Source organism: Natrix helvetica, assembly GCF_964273705.1.
Source record: "Natrix helvetica genome assembly, chromosome: 1".
NCBI classification, from domain to species: domain Eukaryota; kingdom Metazoa; phylum Chordata; class Lepidosauria; order Squamata; family Natricidae; genus Natrix; species Natrix helvetica.
In genome coordinates this window covers 198,196,093-198,213,674 of record NC_138548.1, presented here as the reverse complement: position 1 = coordinate 198,213,674, position 17,582 = coordinate 198,196,093, and the positions used below count along the sequence as shown (strand labels likewise).

At 41.3% G+C, this 17,582-nt stretch overlaps 1 protein-coding gene across 7 annotated transcripts in view; it reads right to left on the bottom strand.

The window, feature by feature from the left end:
* IQSEC2 (IQ motif and Sec7 domain ArfGEF 2) overlaps positions 1–17,582 on the bottom strand; it is a 177,222-nt gene that overhangs the window by 100,136 nt on the left and 59,504 nt on the right. Inside the window, exon 1 of one of the 7 annotated variants that reach the window (XM_081962380.1) lies at positions 1,052–1,254. The exons of the other annotated variants lie outside the window; for them this stretch is intronic. Coding sequence (XP_081818506.1) covers positions 1,052–1,065 — 14 coding nt within the window. The 5' untranslated portion in view covers positions 1,066–1,254. Of the gene's footprint in view, positions 1–1,051; positions 1,255–17,582 lie in introns of those variants that run through there. 7 annotated transcript variants of the gene reach the window in all.

The window sequence follows — 17,582 nt, the reverse complement described above, 5'->3', positions numbered from 1 at the left end:
CTACTTTTTGCTACTCCATTGTTACTCAAAAGTATTCTCAAATGGCTCTCTCCCCACTTTTTTTCCGTCTGACCTCAGACCTCTCTTCCTTTCTACTGCAGGCTCTGCAAAGTACAGAGCTGTAAACATGTTTGGCTTCCTTATTACAACAATGCGCACACATCACTGAATTTACTAAGAAAAACGATTTGCTGATGCAATTCATAAAGTGCAGCATGAGAAAGCAAGAACGGGGAAACGAATACTGGGAGAGCTGAGTATGAAAATACGGCTCTTAAAAAGATAAAGAGTAAGATCAAAATATATTTCAATCACACAATTAGAGCCATAGTGTCTCTTGAAAGATGTGAGATGTAAAAATAATAATAGGATCATTGAAAAAGGCTTCGTTCCCAATATTTAGGCCCCGTATTCTGTAGAGTGCCAGTCTTTTCCCCATATCCATTTGACATACGTATTTTGCTCTAACAAGCTTGGGTTATTCAGAAGATCTGACATTTCTTCCAATCTCCATTCCTCCATTTCCTCCCCTCCCAGCTTTTCCCCACAAAGGAAATATTCCTTGCAGGCACAGTGAAAAAGAAACTGATTGGCAACTTCCTGCAGCAATGTTTCACCTTTCCTCCCACCAAGTCTAGATGACAGCTAACAACTTGCACCTCTGCCTTTGAATCTCTGTAATTCCTTTACACATTCCTCAAAAGATTATAAAACAAGAGAGCAAGTTTCTGACTAGTTCAGAATTAACTATTCCGTGTTGGCTGAGTACATCTACTCATTTAAGGGAAAATACACCTCCCCAGCTGGATCTGAACAAAGTCCCCCTCTAACGTAGGACAGGAACCCAGCCTTCAACGGTCGCCAGCAAACACCCATCAACAATTGGCCACTGCTTTGCCAATGGCTCCTCCCCACCTTTTGATAGTGGCTCTTCCTGATTAGCAACGCTGTTCTCTATAACATTGCCCCTGATCGATCGGCAGCTGCCTTCAAGTTGCTTATATCCCACTATGTCCATCCCTACCAGGGGAAACAGTAAGGATTCACTCACAGGTCGGACTCCATAACTTTTCTGTGGTCTCCTTCTGCACTTCTGCGTATGTATCTTCTTCCTGCAAACGTTCCTTCCTTTTCACCCTTGACCCACCCACTTCTTCGGAGCAAGGGGGATCCGAGGAGCCTAGAAAAATGGCTCAGGTCATCCCTCTTTGGAGGATGCAAGGCAGAGAAACACACAGGGTGTAACTCTCTTCTCTTCTCTCCCACCCCATCAGCTGATCACTTTAGACAGAAGTAGAGGGCTGGGACAAAAGGACCAGGCAGGGAGTACCTCTGAATTAACATGTTAAATGCTGGCTTTTTCTTTTCTAAGCGTTTAGAGACAAGCTATGAACCCCAGGAGAGGAAGGATTCTTCCCTTCTTGAGAAGGAAGACTAACATCTTGCTACTTCTCTTTAAATAACTTCAAAATAACATTACATGATTTGAGAAAGTGGTTTTTCAACATATGTATGCACAGCAATGTGAATAGAAGGCACAGAAAAATCGGTAACGTGCAAAGCCAGTGGAAAATAGAAAAGAAAGAAAATAAAACCACACAGAAAGAGAAATATGGGCATGGAAACTAGTTCCATCATTCTCCCCCCACAAATTAGAGTGAAGCTTAATGAAATATAACGCATCCTTCATAAATTAAATAATCCAAAATGTCAATACTTTCCCCAGCCTACAGCTATTCTTCTTACAGATATTTAGCATATGAAAATAAAGACTCTTAAATGACCACGTGTATATAGATATGCTTACCATTACTTTCTACTTCAATGATTAAAATTCTGCCATTTCTGAGACAGTGTAAGATCTACAAACGCAATTGAATCTAGATATTCCCCCACTCCAAAACCTAGAATCATCCATTGATTTTTAAGAAAGTGGTCTGCAGAAATTAGCAGGTAATTTCCTATTTGTTTATTTATTTCCCACCTTTTTATTATTTTAATAAATAACTCAAGGCGACCAACATACCTAATACTTTTTCCTCCTCCTGTTATCCCCACAACAACCCTGTGAGGTAAATTGGGCTAAAAGAGAGTGACTGGCTCAAAAACTGGCTAAGGAGAGACTAGAACTCACAATCTCCAGGTTCTAAACTGAAGTGGCAGTGAATAAAATGAGTGTCAAATCTAGCAGTTCTTAAAGGTACATGATCCTAGAAAGGGTAAAAAAGTTGATAATTCTTCTCCCTCTCCATAAGGAGACTTACAATTGTTCAAGAATTCCTAAAAATTCAAGTTTTTCTGGTCACTGCATTCTATAATTTAGTGGGTCTTTACATTAAAAAAAAAGACTACCATTTAACTTAGCAAAGAAATTTCTAACTTTCGGCTGCCACCGATTGATTTTTCCAGATGTTGGCATCCCAGATACACCAACTGTATGACAGATTATCCCTGCTAGCATCCCCAATCCAATACCATCTGCGGAGGCCTACAAATAACAGGATTGTCTGAAGATCAGTGAGTTGGGAAAGGCTAGTACAGTTGTTATTGAGCTCCAGAGAAAGCAGGCTGGCTATAACGTAGTTTCCTGTGAGTATTAACTCAAATTTTAGTTTAATGGATAAGTAACACATACTTGCAAATACTGCAATTTTCTCATACAGTATCTACTTTCTCAGAGATCTCAGAACCAATGAACTATATCTTTCAGAGATCCTGGAACACCGGGGAACTGCCAGAGGACTGGAAAAGAGCTGATGTGGTTCCCATCTTCAAAAAAGGGGGGGAAAAACAGATCCAGGAAACTACAGACCTATCAGCCTGACCTCAATACCAGGAAATATTCTGGAAAAGATAATCAAGCAACGAATTAGCAAACACCTAGAAGCAAACAAAGTAATAGCCAAAAGCCAACATGGGTTTGTCAAAAACAGATCATGCCAGACTGATCTTATTGCATTCTTTGATAATGTGACAACATTAGTGGATCAGAGGAATGCCGTCAATATAGTTTACTTGGACTTCAGTAAGGCTTTTGATAAGGTAGACCATAACCTACTACTAGATAAAGTAGAAGAATGTGGGTTAGACAGCATCACCACCAGATGGATTCGTAACTGGCTGACCAACTGCACTCAATGTGTAGTCCTCAATGGAACTGCATCTACATGGAGGGAAGTATGCAGTGGAGTACCCCAAGGCTCTGTTTTGGGCCCAGTACTCTTCAACATCTTCATCAATGATTTGGATGAGTGAATAAATGGGGAACTCATCAAATTTGCAGATGACACCAAGCTGGCAGGAATAGCCAACACTCCAGAAGATAGGCTAAAGATACAAAAAGATCTTGACAAACTTGAACACTGGGCACTATCTAATAAAATGAAATTCAATGTGAAAAGAGTAAGGTTCTACATTTAGGCAACAAAAACGAAATGCACAGGTACAGTATAGGTGGTACCTTGCTCAACAGTAGTAACTGTGAAAGGGATCTTGGAGTCCTAGTGGACAACCATTTAAATATGAGCCAGCAGTGTGCAGCAGCTGCCAAAAAAGCCAACACAGTTCTAGGCTGTATAAACAGAGGGATAGAATCAAGATCACGTGAAGTGATAATACCACTTTATAATGCCTTGGTAAGGCCACACTTGGAATACTGCATTCAGTTCTGGTCGCCACGATGTAAAAAAGACGTGGAGACTCTAGAAAGAGTGCAGAGAAGAGCAACAAAGATGATTAGGGGACTGGAGACTAAAACATATGAAGAACGGTTGCAGGAACTAGGTATGTCTAGCTTAAGAGAAAGAAGGACTAGGGGAGACATGATAGCAGTGTTCCAATATCTCAGGGGTTGCCACAAAGAAGAGAGAGTCAAACTATTGTCCAAGGCACCTGAGGGTAGAACAAGAAGCAATGGGTGGAAACTAATCAAGGAGAGAAGCAACTTAGAACTGAGGAGAAATTTCCTGACAGTTAGAACAATTAATCAGTGGAACAGCTTGCCTCCAGAAGTTGTGAATGCCCCAACACTGGAAGTCTTTAAGAAGATGTTGGATAGCCATTTGTCTGAAACAGTATAGGGCAGCGATGGCGAACCTTTTTTGGCTCGCGTGCCATAAGTGGGGGGAGCGCAGGGGGGTCGTGTGCAGGTGTGCCGTACCCATAATGCATTGCGCAACGTCCCCAGTGCACATCCGCACACTACAGGAGCGACCCCCCATTTTTTGCATGCTTTTTTCGCCTTCCCCAGGCTCCAGAGGCTTTATAGGAGCCTGGAGAGGGTGAGAACAGCCTCCCCCGCCCCCCCAGAAGCCCTCCGGAGGCTTCAGGAACCTTCTGAAGCCTCTGGAGCAGTCAAAACAAACCTCCGAGCAAACCAGAAGTTCGTTTCCAAACTTCCGGTTTGCCCATAGGGCTGTTTTTTTGCGCTCCGGAGGCTTCAGGGAAGCTCATGAAACCTCTGGAGGGCCTCTGGGGGGCATGGGGAAGGCTCTTTTTGCCCTCCCCAGGCTCCTATAAAGGCTCTGGAGCCTGGGGAGGGTGAAAAATGGCTTTTAAAACGGGTGAACTCAGCACATGCGCGCTGGCCAGCTGACAGGGCAGCGCCTCCGTGCCCTGACAAATGGCTCCGCGTGCCATAGGTTCGCCATCACTAGTATAGGGTTTCCTGCCTAGGCAGGGGGTTGGACTAGAAGACCTCCAAGGTCCCTTCCAACTCTGCTATTGTATCGCATTGTACTTGCAAAGATGCTTTTTGGTTTGCAAGAAAAAAGAAACACTTTTGAGAATCATTTTTCAAATTCCTTTGACAGTCTGTAACAGATCACAAACACCCCATGAATCCAAGCATAAAATGAACACACTGAGAGTTTTTCTTCACTAGAGACTATTTGAGGACGGAGGAGAAAAAGGAAACGAAGATGCTCTTGGAATTTCATATTTGTGAATTCCAATATGAACTGATCAACTATCATAGATCAGAATCTAGTTATTATTGCTGGTTGCATTTTCCCAGAGGTTATAATAATGCTCACAGAATGTTCCTTTCTCCACAATCACTAGCATATTTGTGAAATAAAGGGGGGGAAGGGGAGCCCCTCTGAATTTGTTGAACACTGAATTGTTATCATTTAATGCAACTTGCTCATTAGGATTTGGATGGATGGATGGATGAGAGCCTTCGATCGCAATTCTTTTCCTGTTGGATGTCCAGTAAATGGATCAGGACTACAATTTCTACCATTCCCCAGCACGTTTGAAATTTCAACACCATCTGGAAACATCAGGTGGAGGAAAACTATTGTAAAATCTATCCCAAATAACAGATAAAACAAAATGCTAGACTTTTAAGAAGGCAGTGCCATCAAGGTATTTTATGGTACAGGCATCATAAAACAAATCTGCAAATTAAATTTGCTTGAGTCAGTTCTAGGTTTGTGTCCCTTGAAAAAAGTCCTTCTTTTTGAGGAGTGTTTTCCAGAGGGCAGCTTTCATTGTACAGAATACCCCAACACTGAAATGCTTTGAACATTTCTTTTCTATCCTTAATGTAAACAATGACAGCCAAATATTAAGAGCAAACTTGAAAGGCAGCTGATAATCTTTGGAACACAAGATGTTTGGGGTTCAGTTCTTTTTAGGACAGTGACATTACTCACACTTGAAGGTATTCATCTCCATTGCTTTTCTGTGGCACTGAATGGGTACATATTCCATTCAGACATAGTAAAACTGAAGCTCTTACTGTTTTTTTCCACAATTCTTCCCGTCTCGAGCAATATAAAAAAGAACTAAGCTAACCTCCCTTTATTACCAGCTGATAATCCTGGTTTCCTAGCTACAGTACAAAATAAAGCTTTTTCCCTAAGGGAAGTCAAAGACAAATGCAACCTCCTTGCTACAAAACAGCCACAAAAGCTATTCATATGATGTATCCAGGCCAGCTTGGTTCCAGATATTCCAACAAAAGAATATGAGGCAAGGCCTAGTTTGCTTGGAAGTAATCATGTTGGTCAGCATTTGGAGCCAAAAAGCTGACACTCTTTGGTTTATCAAAGTTGATTTTTTTTTAAAATTCATTGTAGATTTTAAATTATGGCCAGAGTCCCTCTGGATAGGATGGAGAGGACACACACTGGTTACAAGAATCCATCTTCAGCAGTTCCAGCAACTTACATAATTGTCTAGAAGATAAAGGTTGACCTGCCTAGAAAAGGCTTTAAAAAGTTTTAAAATCAATTTGTTGTAATAACAGTATAATAAAATATGAACATTTTTGCTTTATGTCAGATGCAATTTTTAGTATCAATAATCTTTGGTATTCAGATTTACTCTATTGAATCAGAGGATGTCATTTATGCAGATTTCTGGGTCTTTTTTCCTGCACCGTTTTCTTCCAGGAGTTCAGTAAATGTGTCTTTCATACCCATTTAGCTCGGGGACGGGTAACAAAGCTTGCATAATAGTTATGCTGATTTCTTGTATATTTGTATTTCAACTGTATATGTGTGTGTTGTTTTTATAGCTTTTTGTTTTAATGGGTTTCTTTTTACGTTGTTAACCGCCCAGAGTCATGAATTTGAGATGGGCAGGCTTATAAATTGAATAAATGAATGGGAAAAAAATGATCTTACATTAACCCTCTTCTTGTCCTCATATTTGGGTGACATCAGAAATGAAAGTTAAGGAAAAGAATTCTACTGCAGAATTTGGATAATAACTGCAGTTAAGGCATTCCACTTTAACCACAGTGTAAACATAGCCAAGAAGCAGCCCTCAGTTGCCACTCCCTTCTGTATAATTCTATCAGTCCATCCTTCTCACTTGTGACCAATGAAGAGTCACAAGTTGGCATTTCTAGAAATTTGCTTTTCATATTTCCCAGGTACTGCTGCCCTCTGGTGACAGAGCAACATTACTGCTTAGAAAAAGGCATGAGAAATAAATCTAATTTTGTAAAGTAATTACAAGGAGTATGGCTAGCTGATGAGAGCTAAATAGCTTGAAATAGATCTATACCCGTCTGCCTTTATTTCTTTGTCAGTAAAACATAAATTCAATGCAAAAATAGTTTGACACGAAAGCAACTGCCTGTGAAGGCTCCTGGATTGGGGGTAAAAGGCAAAAATGGAAGCAGTATGCTCCATCCCATAATTGGGTAGACCAGGTTGCCCTGACCCAAAAGATAACACACTTTACAAGGAAGGAGAAAAATAAAATCAGATCTAGTATGCAAGCAGAAAGTGCTAGTGTAGCTTTGATGCATTTCTGCAGCTTTGTAGGAATAGAATTAGCTGCCAAAGTTGGCTGGAATTGGGAAGCATTCAAACTGAATAATAACATCAATGTGTGCATTCATTTTCCCCTCTTCTCCACATGCAAAATTGATTATCTTCAAAGTAATTACAATAAATATGTATCTAAAACAAGTTCACATTTGAATATAGTAAATCATGCTACCCATATGTCTATTGGTTCTTAAAATGTTTTGATATAACCAAATGGCTACAACAACTACATAATATCATTCTCCTTCTGGAAGCTTCTTCAGGATATACTTCCTATGATTTGTCATAGTTACAGTTTGTCTTAATTACAGTTACAAGATATTCTTTACAAGCAGACCATATTTGTTAAATAACTGCAGGGGGAAGAGTATACACAAAGTTGAAAAGTTAGGAAGTTACCTAATTCATGTTGCTTCATAAATAAATTGTCAAGATGAAAATTAAACTAGGGATAGTGTTGACTTACAATATAATATATTGTGCATACAGCAAAACATATTTGTCTCCTAAATTGCTCCCATCCTCCAAATCATCTTTTCTCTGATCTAGAAGGTTTGAATCACACTTATATTTTGAGCAGCATTAAAACCGCTAAATTACAGCAAGTATCTGTAACCAGAAGAGATGAATAAGTTTACCCTGTGGTCGTTTATTTGTGAGCACAAGCAGAACTAGTGGAGATAAAGATAGATTTTGCATTAAATCAAGGTTAACTTAATAATGGCTTATTGAATAAGCTACAATGGCTGAGTTTACACATAATGCTAAGCCACAGATATAGTAGTGTCTGAAAGTCTCTCTCTCTCTCTCTCTCTCTCTCTCTCAGTCCAACCTACCTCACAGGGTTGTTGTTGCAGGGAAGACAGGAGGCAAGGTTATTATACTTACACAGAAGTAAGTCTTATATTCAGCAAAACCTGATCAAACTCAAGTTCATTTAAATCAATACATTTCAGTTGCCTGATTCTGATTCTATATTTACACTACAGGCCTGAGCATGTCTACCTTTTCAAAAGAAACCATAACTAACAAGACATAGGAGAAGAGGAGGCAGAACAGGGAGCAGAGTTAAGCATGTCATCAGCTTAGAATCATTATGTTGTCAAGGAGATCCAAATCTAACCCGTCTTGAATTCCGTTCAATACCTGGCACCAATTTAGTATTGAACTTTAATTGATTAGAGTCTTATGTATAGGAATACATCCTTGAACTGCAACTTAATGTATGGTCTTGATCAGAGGTGGTTTGCTCCCAGTTTTACTACTGATTCGCTTCGCTCGCGCTTCACATGTGTAGAACAATTTACAGTGAATTGCGCACGTGCGCGCACTACTAAACAATATGCTGGTAATGGCAACTGCCACCCGGGGAACCAGTTCTGTGACTCAGGCCAAAATACCACTACCGGTTCGGGCAAATCAGGCCATACTGGGAGCAACCCACCTCTGGTCTTGATCCTTTGCGCCAGAGGTGGGTTCCTACCGGTTCGCACCGGTTCAGTAGAACCGGTTTGTCAAATCTACCGAACTGGTTAGAAGAGGTCCCACTGGTGGACCTGGAAGTAAGCTCTCCCCGCCAGTCTGCACTATCCTAGCCCCACCCACCGCTTACTGATTGGCTGGCTCACTAATCGCCCCGCCCGCCTCTAAGAACCCTATCTAAACCCACTTATCATTTTTCCGGCTTGGCTCTCTATTGCTGCCTGCCGACTCTGAGGAGGTAAGTAAGCTGCAACTAAGCGTGGGGCAGGGGGGGCAGCGGCAGGCCATCTGGAGCGGCCTGCCATGGCCCTGCACTATAAGCGAGTCCGGTGACCTTTTGCGGCCTTGCAAGGATCCCCGGCTCGCAAATAGCAGAGGGCTGCATGGCTCCCAGAAAGCATAGGTGTGGGGGATGGGACAGCGGCAGGACCTTATGCGGCACGGCCAGCATCTTTAAAAAGTTTGGGGACCTGGCAAGGCCTTTGCAAGGTCCCCGGACTTGCCTAAGATGCCTGGCTGCCAGAAAGCATGGGCGCGGAGGTAGTGATGGTGGTGGGAGCTTGCGTGGGGCGGCCGGCATCTTTGAAAAGTTCAGGGACCTCGCAAGGCCTTTGCAAGGTCCCCGGACTTGCCTAAGGTGCCTGGCCGCCAGAAAGCACGAGCGCGCAGGTGGGGCGGCGGCAGGAGCTTATGCGGCGCGGATGGCGTCTTTGACAAGTTCGGGGACCTTGCAAGGCTTTTGCAAGGTCCCCGGATTTGCCTAAGATGCCTGGCCGCTAGAAAGCACAGGCGCGGGGGTGGGGACAGCGGCGGGAGCTTACACGGCGCGGCCAGCATCTTTGACAAGTTTGGGGACCTCACAAGGCCTTTGCAAGGTCCCTGGATGTGCCTAAGATGCCTGGCCACCAGAAAGCACGGGCGCGGGGATGGGGACAGCGGCGGGAGCTTACGCAGCCTGGCCAGTCTCCTAGGACCTCCTAGGTGCTGGCCGCACAGTGCAAACTACCACTCGTCTCCCCGTGCTCAAAAAGCAACTCCGGGGAGGTCCTTTGGTGGTGGCAGGCGTCCTAGAACCTGCCTGCTAGCAAAGGACTTAGCCAGGCTTTCTTTTCTGAGCACGAGGAGACGGACAGTAGTTTGCGCCATCCCTCTCCCCGTGCTCAGAAAAGCAACTCCGGGAAGGCATCCTAGAACCTGCCTGCTAGCAAAGGATTTAGCCGGGCTACAGAAGAGCATTCTCCTACGCTGCTTCAAGAACAAAAGCCTTGGGTGAGCTGGACCTACCTCAGGTGGACCGCAGGCATTGTCAACAGAAAGAGAATATTGCCTCAAGGTAAGTGGCATACACTTACAGGGTTCCATAACCCTCGAAATCACACACAATCAGACCGTTTTTTTAAAAATAAATAAATGAATATGTAAAGGATTGATTGTCTTTTGTTTGGGAGGAGGTGTGTGACACACCAACAGATTCCAGTTAAGCATTTTCTAAATTTTGGGAATGCCATCACTGTTCTAAGCCAAAAACATGGCACAACTGGTCTAATGTAATATACTAAGCCAGAATAACCTTGAAGCTTAATATACGTACACATTATGATCCCAGATTTCTGCCTTAGAGCACGATATTTGTCTGTGTTTGCAGAAACCTATATTCCTTAACTTCCACTATCATTTTTTCTTCCTTCTCTCTTTACACATGCATACTAACCAGGGTGCGTTGATGCCGGCATTACTGCCGGTTTCCTGTGCGCGCGCACACACAGTTGCTTGTAAAATGTTCTGCGCATGTGCAAAACATTGAAAAAGGACCAAAAACCATGCTGGCAACACCAACAGTGAATGGGAAATCAGTTCGGAGGTGTGGCCAACCTGGGTCACTGCCGGTTCTGTGACCCAGGTGAACAAACCACTACTGGTTCACCCGAACCAATGCAAACCGGCAGCAACCCACCTCTGACACTAACACCATAGATCAGGACACAATACCCCATGATTATTACACGGCATTCCCCAGATATGCTGCATTTTTATTTGCTCATGCAAATCTTTCAGGGATGCATTATTAACATAAGAATGTTAACGCAGATTTGCTATAATTGCTATAAGACTCGCTATAATTACATTTGTCTCTCTTCCCTTCCTAATTTTAGCCTCACAACAATCCTTTGAAGTAGGTTAAATTGAGAAACCTTGTATTTAATGGTACTCTAAAGCAGGAACGAAGAAAGTAGCTTTGTTCCAAGAAAACAGCTATCTTACATTTGCATTTCAAGATATGGTGGTGCAAATCGATGTAATTTTTAAAAAATGTGAAATGTTAAATACTGGATTTAATTTTGTAGTTGTTGTTTTTTTAATGATGCCCCTGCCTCAGAGTATACTTAGGGTTACAAGTAGAGCTACTTACACCTGCTATTACTTTGGTGCTGTTGCTCCTTTTGGCAATGGCATTTTAGACAGCTTCAGTAGTTGCTTCATCTCATTTTATTGTAGCACTTTAATGACTGAAATCATCTTTTCTTGCAATGCCACTATTAAAAGCATAGGAGTTTACCTCAGGATAGCAAAACAGAAAATTCCATGAGAATCGCTGCAGGAGGGAATTAACTGGCAGGGCCTCTAGTCCCTAGTGAGCTTTTACAACAGAGTTACAGGTGATGATATGTTAAAGCCAGGAGAGCCATATGGCTGGGCTCACTGAGCTCCACAGGCCATTAGATTTGCCCTCTATTATTTTGGAAATGAGCCTAGACACTCCTTTAAGAAGACAGAGATGGAATGGCTTAAACAGGAAAGAAAAGTAGCCTCTATTAAGAAACAGTGAAGTTGAAGTTCTTACGTGATTTCAGATGCCTGGGAAGAAAGACTACGTCTTCCCCTAATGTTGCAATGACCACATATTGGTTAATAGTTAAATATCTATGGACAGGTTGATATTTATCTTTCAAAGCTTTTGCTTTCCTATTATAACAGTGGCTGTAGAGATTCTCAGTCATCCAGGTCATGGTTGTCCCAAAGGTGTTTTTTCGGGAGGCAACTGGACTTCCTTGTTTTTCTTTGAAGACATTTCACTTCTCATCCAAGAAGCTTCTTCAGCTCTGACAGGATAGTGGGGAATGGAAGAATTTATGTTCCTCGCAGACAGCTGGTCATTTGCATCCTTTTAGACATTCCCCACTATCCTGTCAGAGCTGAAGAAGCTTCTTGGATGAGAAGCGAAACGTCTTCAAAGAAAAAAACAAGGAAGTCCAGTTGCCTCCTGAAAAAGCACCTTTGGGCTATTATAACAGCGCTTTCAGTATTCCTGTTTTAAACTGTAATATCAGATATTTGCTACGGTTGTATACTAAATGCAAGTACATTGGAAATACACTTGTGGGTCAAGTTAGAAGGTTGCTACTTGGCACCCTTGCTGCCATTTTAAAACAAGGATTATTACAAATTTCCCATGAGGACTAAGGACAAATTTTAATTTCTCACCCAATAATGGCCAAATACATTTAATCTTCTTATGTGCTTAAAATATCATTGTATTATTGCTATAACTGGAACCAAATATTTGCCAGGATGTAAAGAGTGCTGAACCCACTAATTTTTAACACTTAAAAATATTGGGGGGGAAATGGAATAGTTACTCTTAATTACTTGATCATTAATATACTTTCAAAGGTTTAAAAAGAAATATAACTTATCCCCAAACAGCTGAAAGGCAGTATACAATTAAGTGTTTCACTTATGTTCCCTGCTTGGGCTAAATGCTTTAACAGCCTCTAAAACTCCAGTAATTTTGAGTGAATTGGAACAGATTTTATAGAGGCTAAACTATTATTACCAGCAAATAATATATTTTTTTACAAAACAAATTTGGCAGAAGAAATTTGAGACAGAGCTTTGAAATATTCTATATTACAAAATATTTATTCTTAGGTTTTAAGGAAAGTTAAGTATTCTTCTTATGATTAAAAATTAGGCTAATTCAATAACAGCAACAGAGCAACCAACCCCACTAGATGTTTTTAAAAGGTTGACTAATATCCTTCCTTTTTGGAGATTTAATTAATTTGAAGGTATGTATGTATGTACTAGTATGCATTTAGTTTGGTTGTGCCCACTGGTGATTGCTTTTTGGTTAGATATAATCAGTGTGATAATTAAGATTCTTGGGCGGAAGCAAAGTTTTATATGGTAGATGCTAACATGCTGTTAAATTATATTCCCCAAATCTGGAATGTGTTCATTTGTGAAGAACTCTGGATTCATAGTGCCTGGACTGAAGAATATAAGGGGATTGTGTGTTCTTGGAAGGAAAAATACACACTGTATCAGACTATGAGGTTTAATTTAATGACATTTATCACTTCTCAATCAATTGAACTGTTGAGACGGTCCATAGAAAAAAAAAGGATGGATAATACGCTTCTGTATGATCAAGGCTCAATTTTTCATTTAAAACCTGAGTTGTAGCGAATAATTATTATTTTTGTATTGTCAAATAGGTTGATCTTTATTGTTTCTTCCCCCCCCCCAACCTTAAAACATTCACAATTTTTAAAATATATATTACTTAGCTTTTATATATATAATTTGTTTTGTGCTGATGGAATTTATAAGTTTAGTATTTTTCTTTTTGTATTTCATTTGTAGTTTCATTGGAAGTTATATAATTTTTTTTTAAACCAAGTCAATCTTTTAAAAGCCTTATCTGCAATTACCACTGTTGCAACTTATTTCTACAGCACTTCAAATCAATTCATGCTCTGCATGGAAGAAAAAGACAAATCTTTATCCCAAATTTCATAATTCAGACAGAGAGGGGTTAAAAAACAGATGTACTGAGCACTGCCAGGATAGTTATCTGATGAGAAGAGGGAGATAATGTTTTTGAGGACATTGATTAGCTGATAAATACTAAATAGTATATACCCGTGGTGGTGAATCTATCCCACGTGTGTCGGAAGTAGTACGCAGAGCCACCCTGCGCAGGACGCACAGCCTCCCTGGCTCCACTTCCGTGTTCCTGTGCACGCACACAGACGCCAGTCAGCTGGCCTTCGCACGCATAGAAACACCGAAACCCAGAAGAGCAGCGTTCCAGAGTGCATGGGAGTGCTGGCACCCGAACTTCCAGGTTTCCTTCATGCTCATAGGCAACGGCCAGCTGTTCGTCAGGCACGCACGCATGCTGGAAACCAGAAGTTTGGTTGCCGGCGCAAGCATGCGTGACAGAACACTGCTCTTCCGGGTTTCTGTGCTCCCGGGTGTGCAAAGGCCAGCGAGGCAATGCGGTCCAGGCGGGATGGTTTTGCGTACCATTTCTGGCAAACAGGTTGGCATGTGGTGATGTAAAAGGTTAGCCATCCCTGGCATACAGGTGAAACTCGAAAAATTAGAATATCGTGCAAAAGTTCATTTATTTCAGTAATGCAACTTAAAAGGTGAAAGTAATATATGAGATAGACCCATTACATGCAAAGCAAGATAGCTCAAGCCGTGATTTGTCATAATTGTGATGATTATGGCTTACAGCTCACGAAAACCCCAAATCCACATTCTCAGAAAATTAGGATATTGTGAAAAGGTGCAATATTCTAGGCTCAAAGTGTCCCACTCTAATCAGCTACTTAAGCCATAACACCTGCAAAGGGTTCCTGAGGCTTTATATGGTCTCTCAGTCTGGTTCAGTAGGAATCACAATCATGGGAAAAACTGCTGACCTGACAGATGTGCAGAAAACCATCATTGACACCCTCCATAAGGAGGGAAAGCATCAAAAGGTAATTGCAAAAGAAGTTGGATGTTCCCAAAGTGCTGTATCAAAGCACATTAATAGAAAGTTATGTGGAAGGGAAAAGTGTGGAAGAAAAAGGTGCACAAGCAGCAGGGATGACCGCAGCCTGGAGAGGATTGTCAGGAAAAGGCCATTCAAAAGTGTTGGAGACTTTCACAAGGAGTGGACTGAGGCTGGAGTCAGTGCATCAAGAGCCACCACACACAGACGGATCCTGGACATGGGCTTCAAATGTCGTAGTCCTCTTGTCAAGCCGCTCCTGAACAACAAACAACGTCAGAAGCGTCTTACCTGGGCTAAAGAAAAACAGACCTGGTCTGTTGCTCAGTGGTCCAAAGTCCTCTTTTCTGATGAGAGCAACTTTTGCATCTCATTTGGAAACTAAGGACCCAGAGTATGGAGGAAGAATGGAGAGGCACACACTGCAAGAAGCTTGAAGTCCAGTGTGAAGTTTCCACAGTCTGTGTTGATTTGGGGAGCCATGTCATCTGCTGATGTTGGTCCACTGTGCTTCATTAAGTCCAGGGTCAATGCAGCCATCAACCAGGAGATTTTGGAGCACTTTATGCTTCCTTCCGCAGACGAGTTTTATGGGGATGTTGACTTCATTTTCCAGCAGGACTTGCCACCTGCCCACACTGCCAAAAGCATCAAAACCTGGTTCAACGACCGTGGGATTACTGTGCTTGATTGGTCAGCAAACTCGCCTGACCTGAACCCCATAGAGAATCTATGGGGCACTGCCAAGAGAAAGATGAGAGACATGAGACCGAACAATGCAGAAGAGCTGGAGGCCACTATTGAAGCATCCTGGTCTTCCATAACACTTCAGCAGTGCCACAGGCTGATAGCTTCCATGCCACACCGCATTGAGGCAGTAATTGCTACAAAAGGGGCCCAAACCAAGTACTGAGTACATATGCATGCTTATACTTTTCAGAGGTCCGATATTGTTCTATGTACAATCCTTGTTTTATTGATTGCAAGTAATATTCTAATTTTCTGAGATGGTAGATTTGGGGTTTTCATGAGCTGTACGCCATAATCATCACAATTATGACAAATCACGGCTTGAACTATCTTGCTTTGCATGTAATGAGTCTTATCTCACATATTACTTTCACCTTTTAAGTTGCATTACTGAAATAAATGAACTTTTGCACGATATTCTAATTTTTTGAGTTTCACCTGTATACAATATTGCCTTCTCTCCCTATAACAGGGGTGGGCAATTAGTTTTTCCAAGGAGTCCCATGAAAAAGGTGGACTGTTGTGAAGGGCCAAACCAATACTGAGAAGATGTGTAGGCACATGTACGCATGTACATATGTAAAGTAAAACAAAACAAAAAAACCTGTTGCCTTCAAAATAAAAGCAATGCAGTTGCATTGTATGCATGCCGTATGGTTACAGATAATCCTCAACTTAAAATAGTTCATTTAGTGACCATTCAAAGTTACAATGGCACTGGAAAAAGGATTTATGATGATTTTTTCACACTTATGACCATTGCAGCATCCCCGTGATCATGTGATTTGCATTTGGATGCTTGACAACTGGTTCATATTTATGACACTTGCAATTTCCCAGAGTCATGTGATCTCCTTTTGCAACCAACTGACAAGCAAAATCAATGGGGAAGCTGGACTTAACCATGTTAGTAACGTAAGAACTGCAGTAATTCATTTAATAAATGTGCCAAGAAATGTTGTAAAATGGGGCAAAACTCACTTAATAAATTTCTCACTTAGCAACACAAATTTTAAGCTCAATTATGGTCGTATGTCAAGGACTACCTGTATTTGCATTTGATTTCTAATTTCCAATTGACCTCACATGGGCTAAGACAGGGAGAGCCCAAGGACCAGATGTGGCCCAGGGCCCCCAAAAATGCCCAGGTCTGCCGTATAAACTGATCATATGCATCAAAGGAAAATGCTATTGATGACTTCAACAGGAAAAGTTGGCTTTGTATTGATTTAAACAGGAAAACTTGGTTATTTTCTGGAACCTGAAGAACCAGCATAAAATTACTGGAATCCTGCTTTGCCCAAATCAAAGAGGTTGCCAAAATAAACAACAGGTGAGTAAAGAATCCAAAAGAAAAATAGAAAAACAAGCTATGTAATCTGTGTTTACTGAGTATCAATTTGTTTTAGGCTTGATAGGCATACGCTGTAATCAAAATGCACAACAGGAAGGTATTTGTAGGTTTGAAAATCCCAAGATCTTATATAAAACTTCCTCTAGGTTTTGAAAATGAAAGATGGATGGAGGAAACAATGAAAGTATTAGAGGAGGACTAAGCAGACTCATGGGGACCCTCTGATTAAATGTTTTGTGGGAGGGACACAGAGTACTGGCAGGAAGGAACAGCAGAAATTGGAAGAAGATATGGCTGGCCGGCCTCATGTGTGGGACAATTCCATGCTGCAACATTTTACTGAATGGAACAACTCCCACCTGTATAATTTATAAGGCAATGGGACTTCATAAACACAGCAAGTATTCTAAGTGGAAGTATTTTGCTTCCATTCAAACATTCCAACATGGCTAGCTGATGGTATTGATTTTAGCTCTCCCTTGTTTCCCCAGGTCAATTTCAGGTTCCTCCATCTGGAAAAATTTTGCTGGGCAAACGCCTACCCATAATAGCAACTTTCATTTCATATATAGATCAGGAAAGTGACTCTGAGCAGTTAAGTTGATACGTTTTTTGTTTTTTTCTGTTTTGGATTTCAGGGGGTTGTTTTGTGCAAGACTATTGTACAATTTAGACCGGCTTTGAATAGAGCTTTTTAGCTCAGTCACAATTAGAATGTATGTTATATAACCATAACGCATATCATGGAATTCGTGGTTATTTTTGCTCCGGCAAATGGCCAAATTTAGAGCAAACATTTGATTGGTAATACTGCTTGAGTTTAAGACTATTTAATTATTTTTCTCATTTATTGGTTTACGATTGAGTGATTTGTTTGCTTTATTTACACCAGTTTATTCTGCATTTTTTCTACATATTT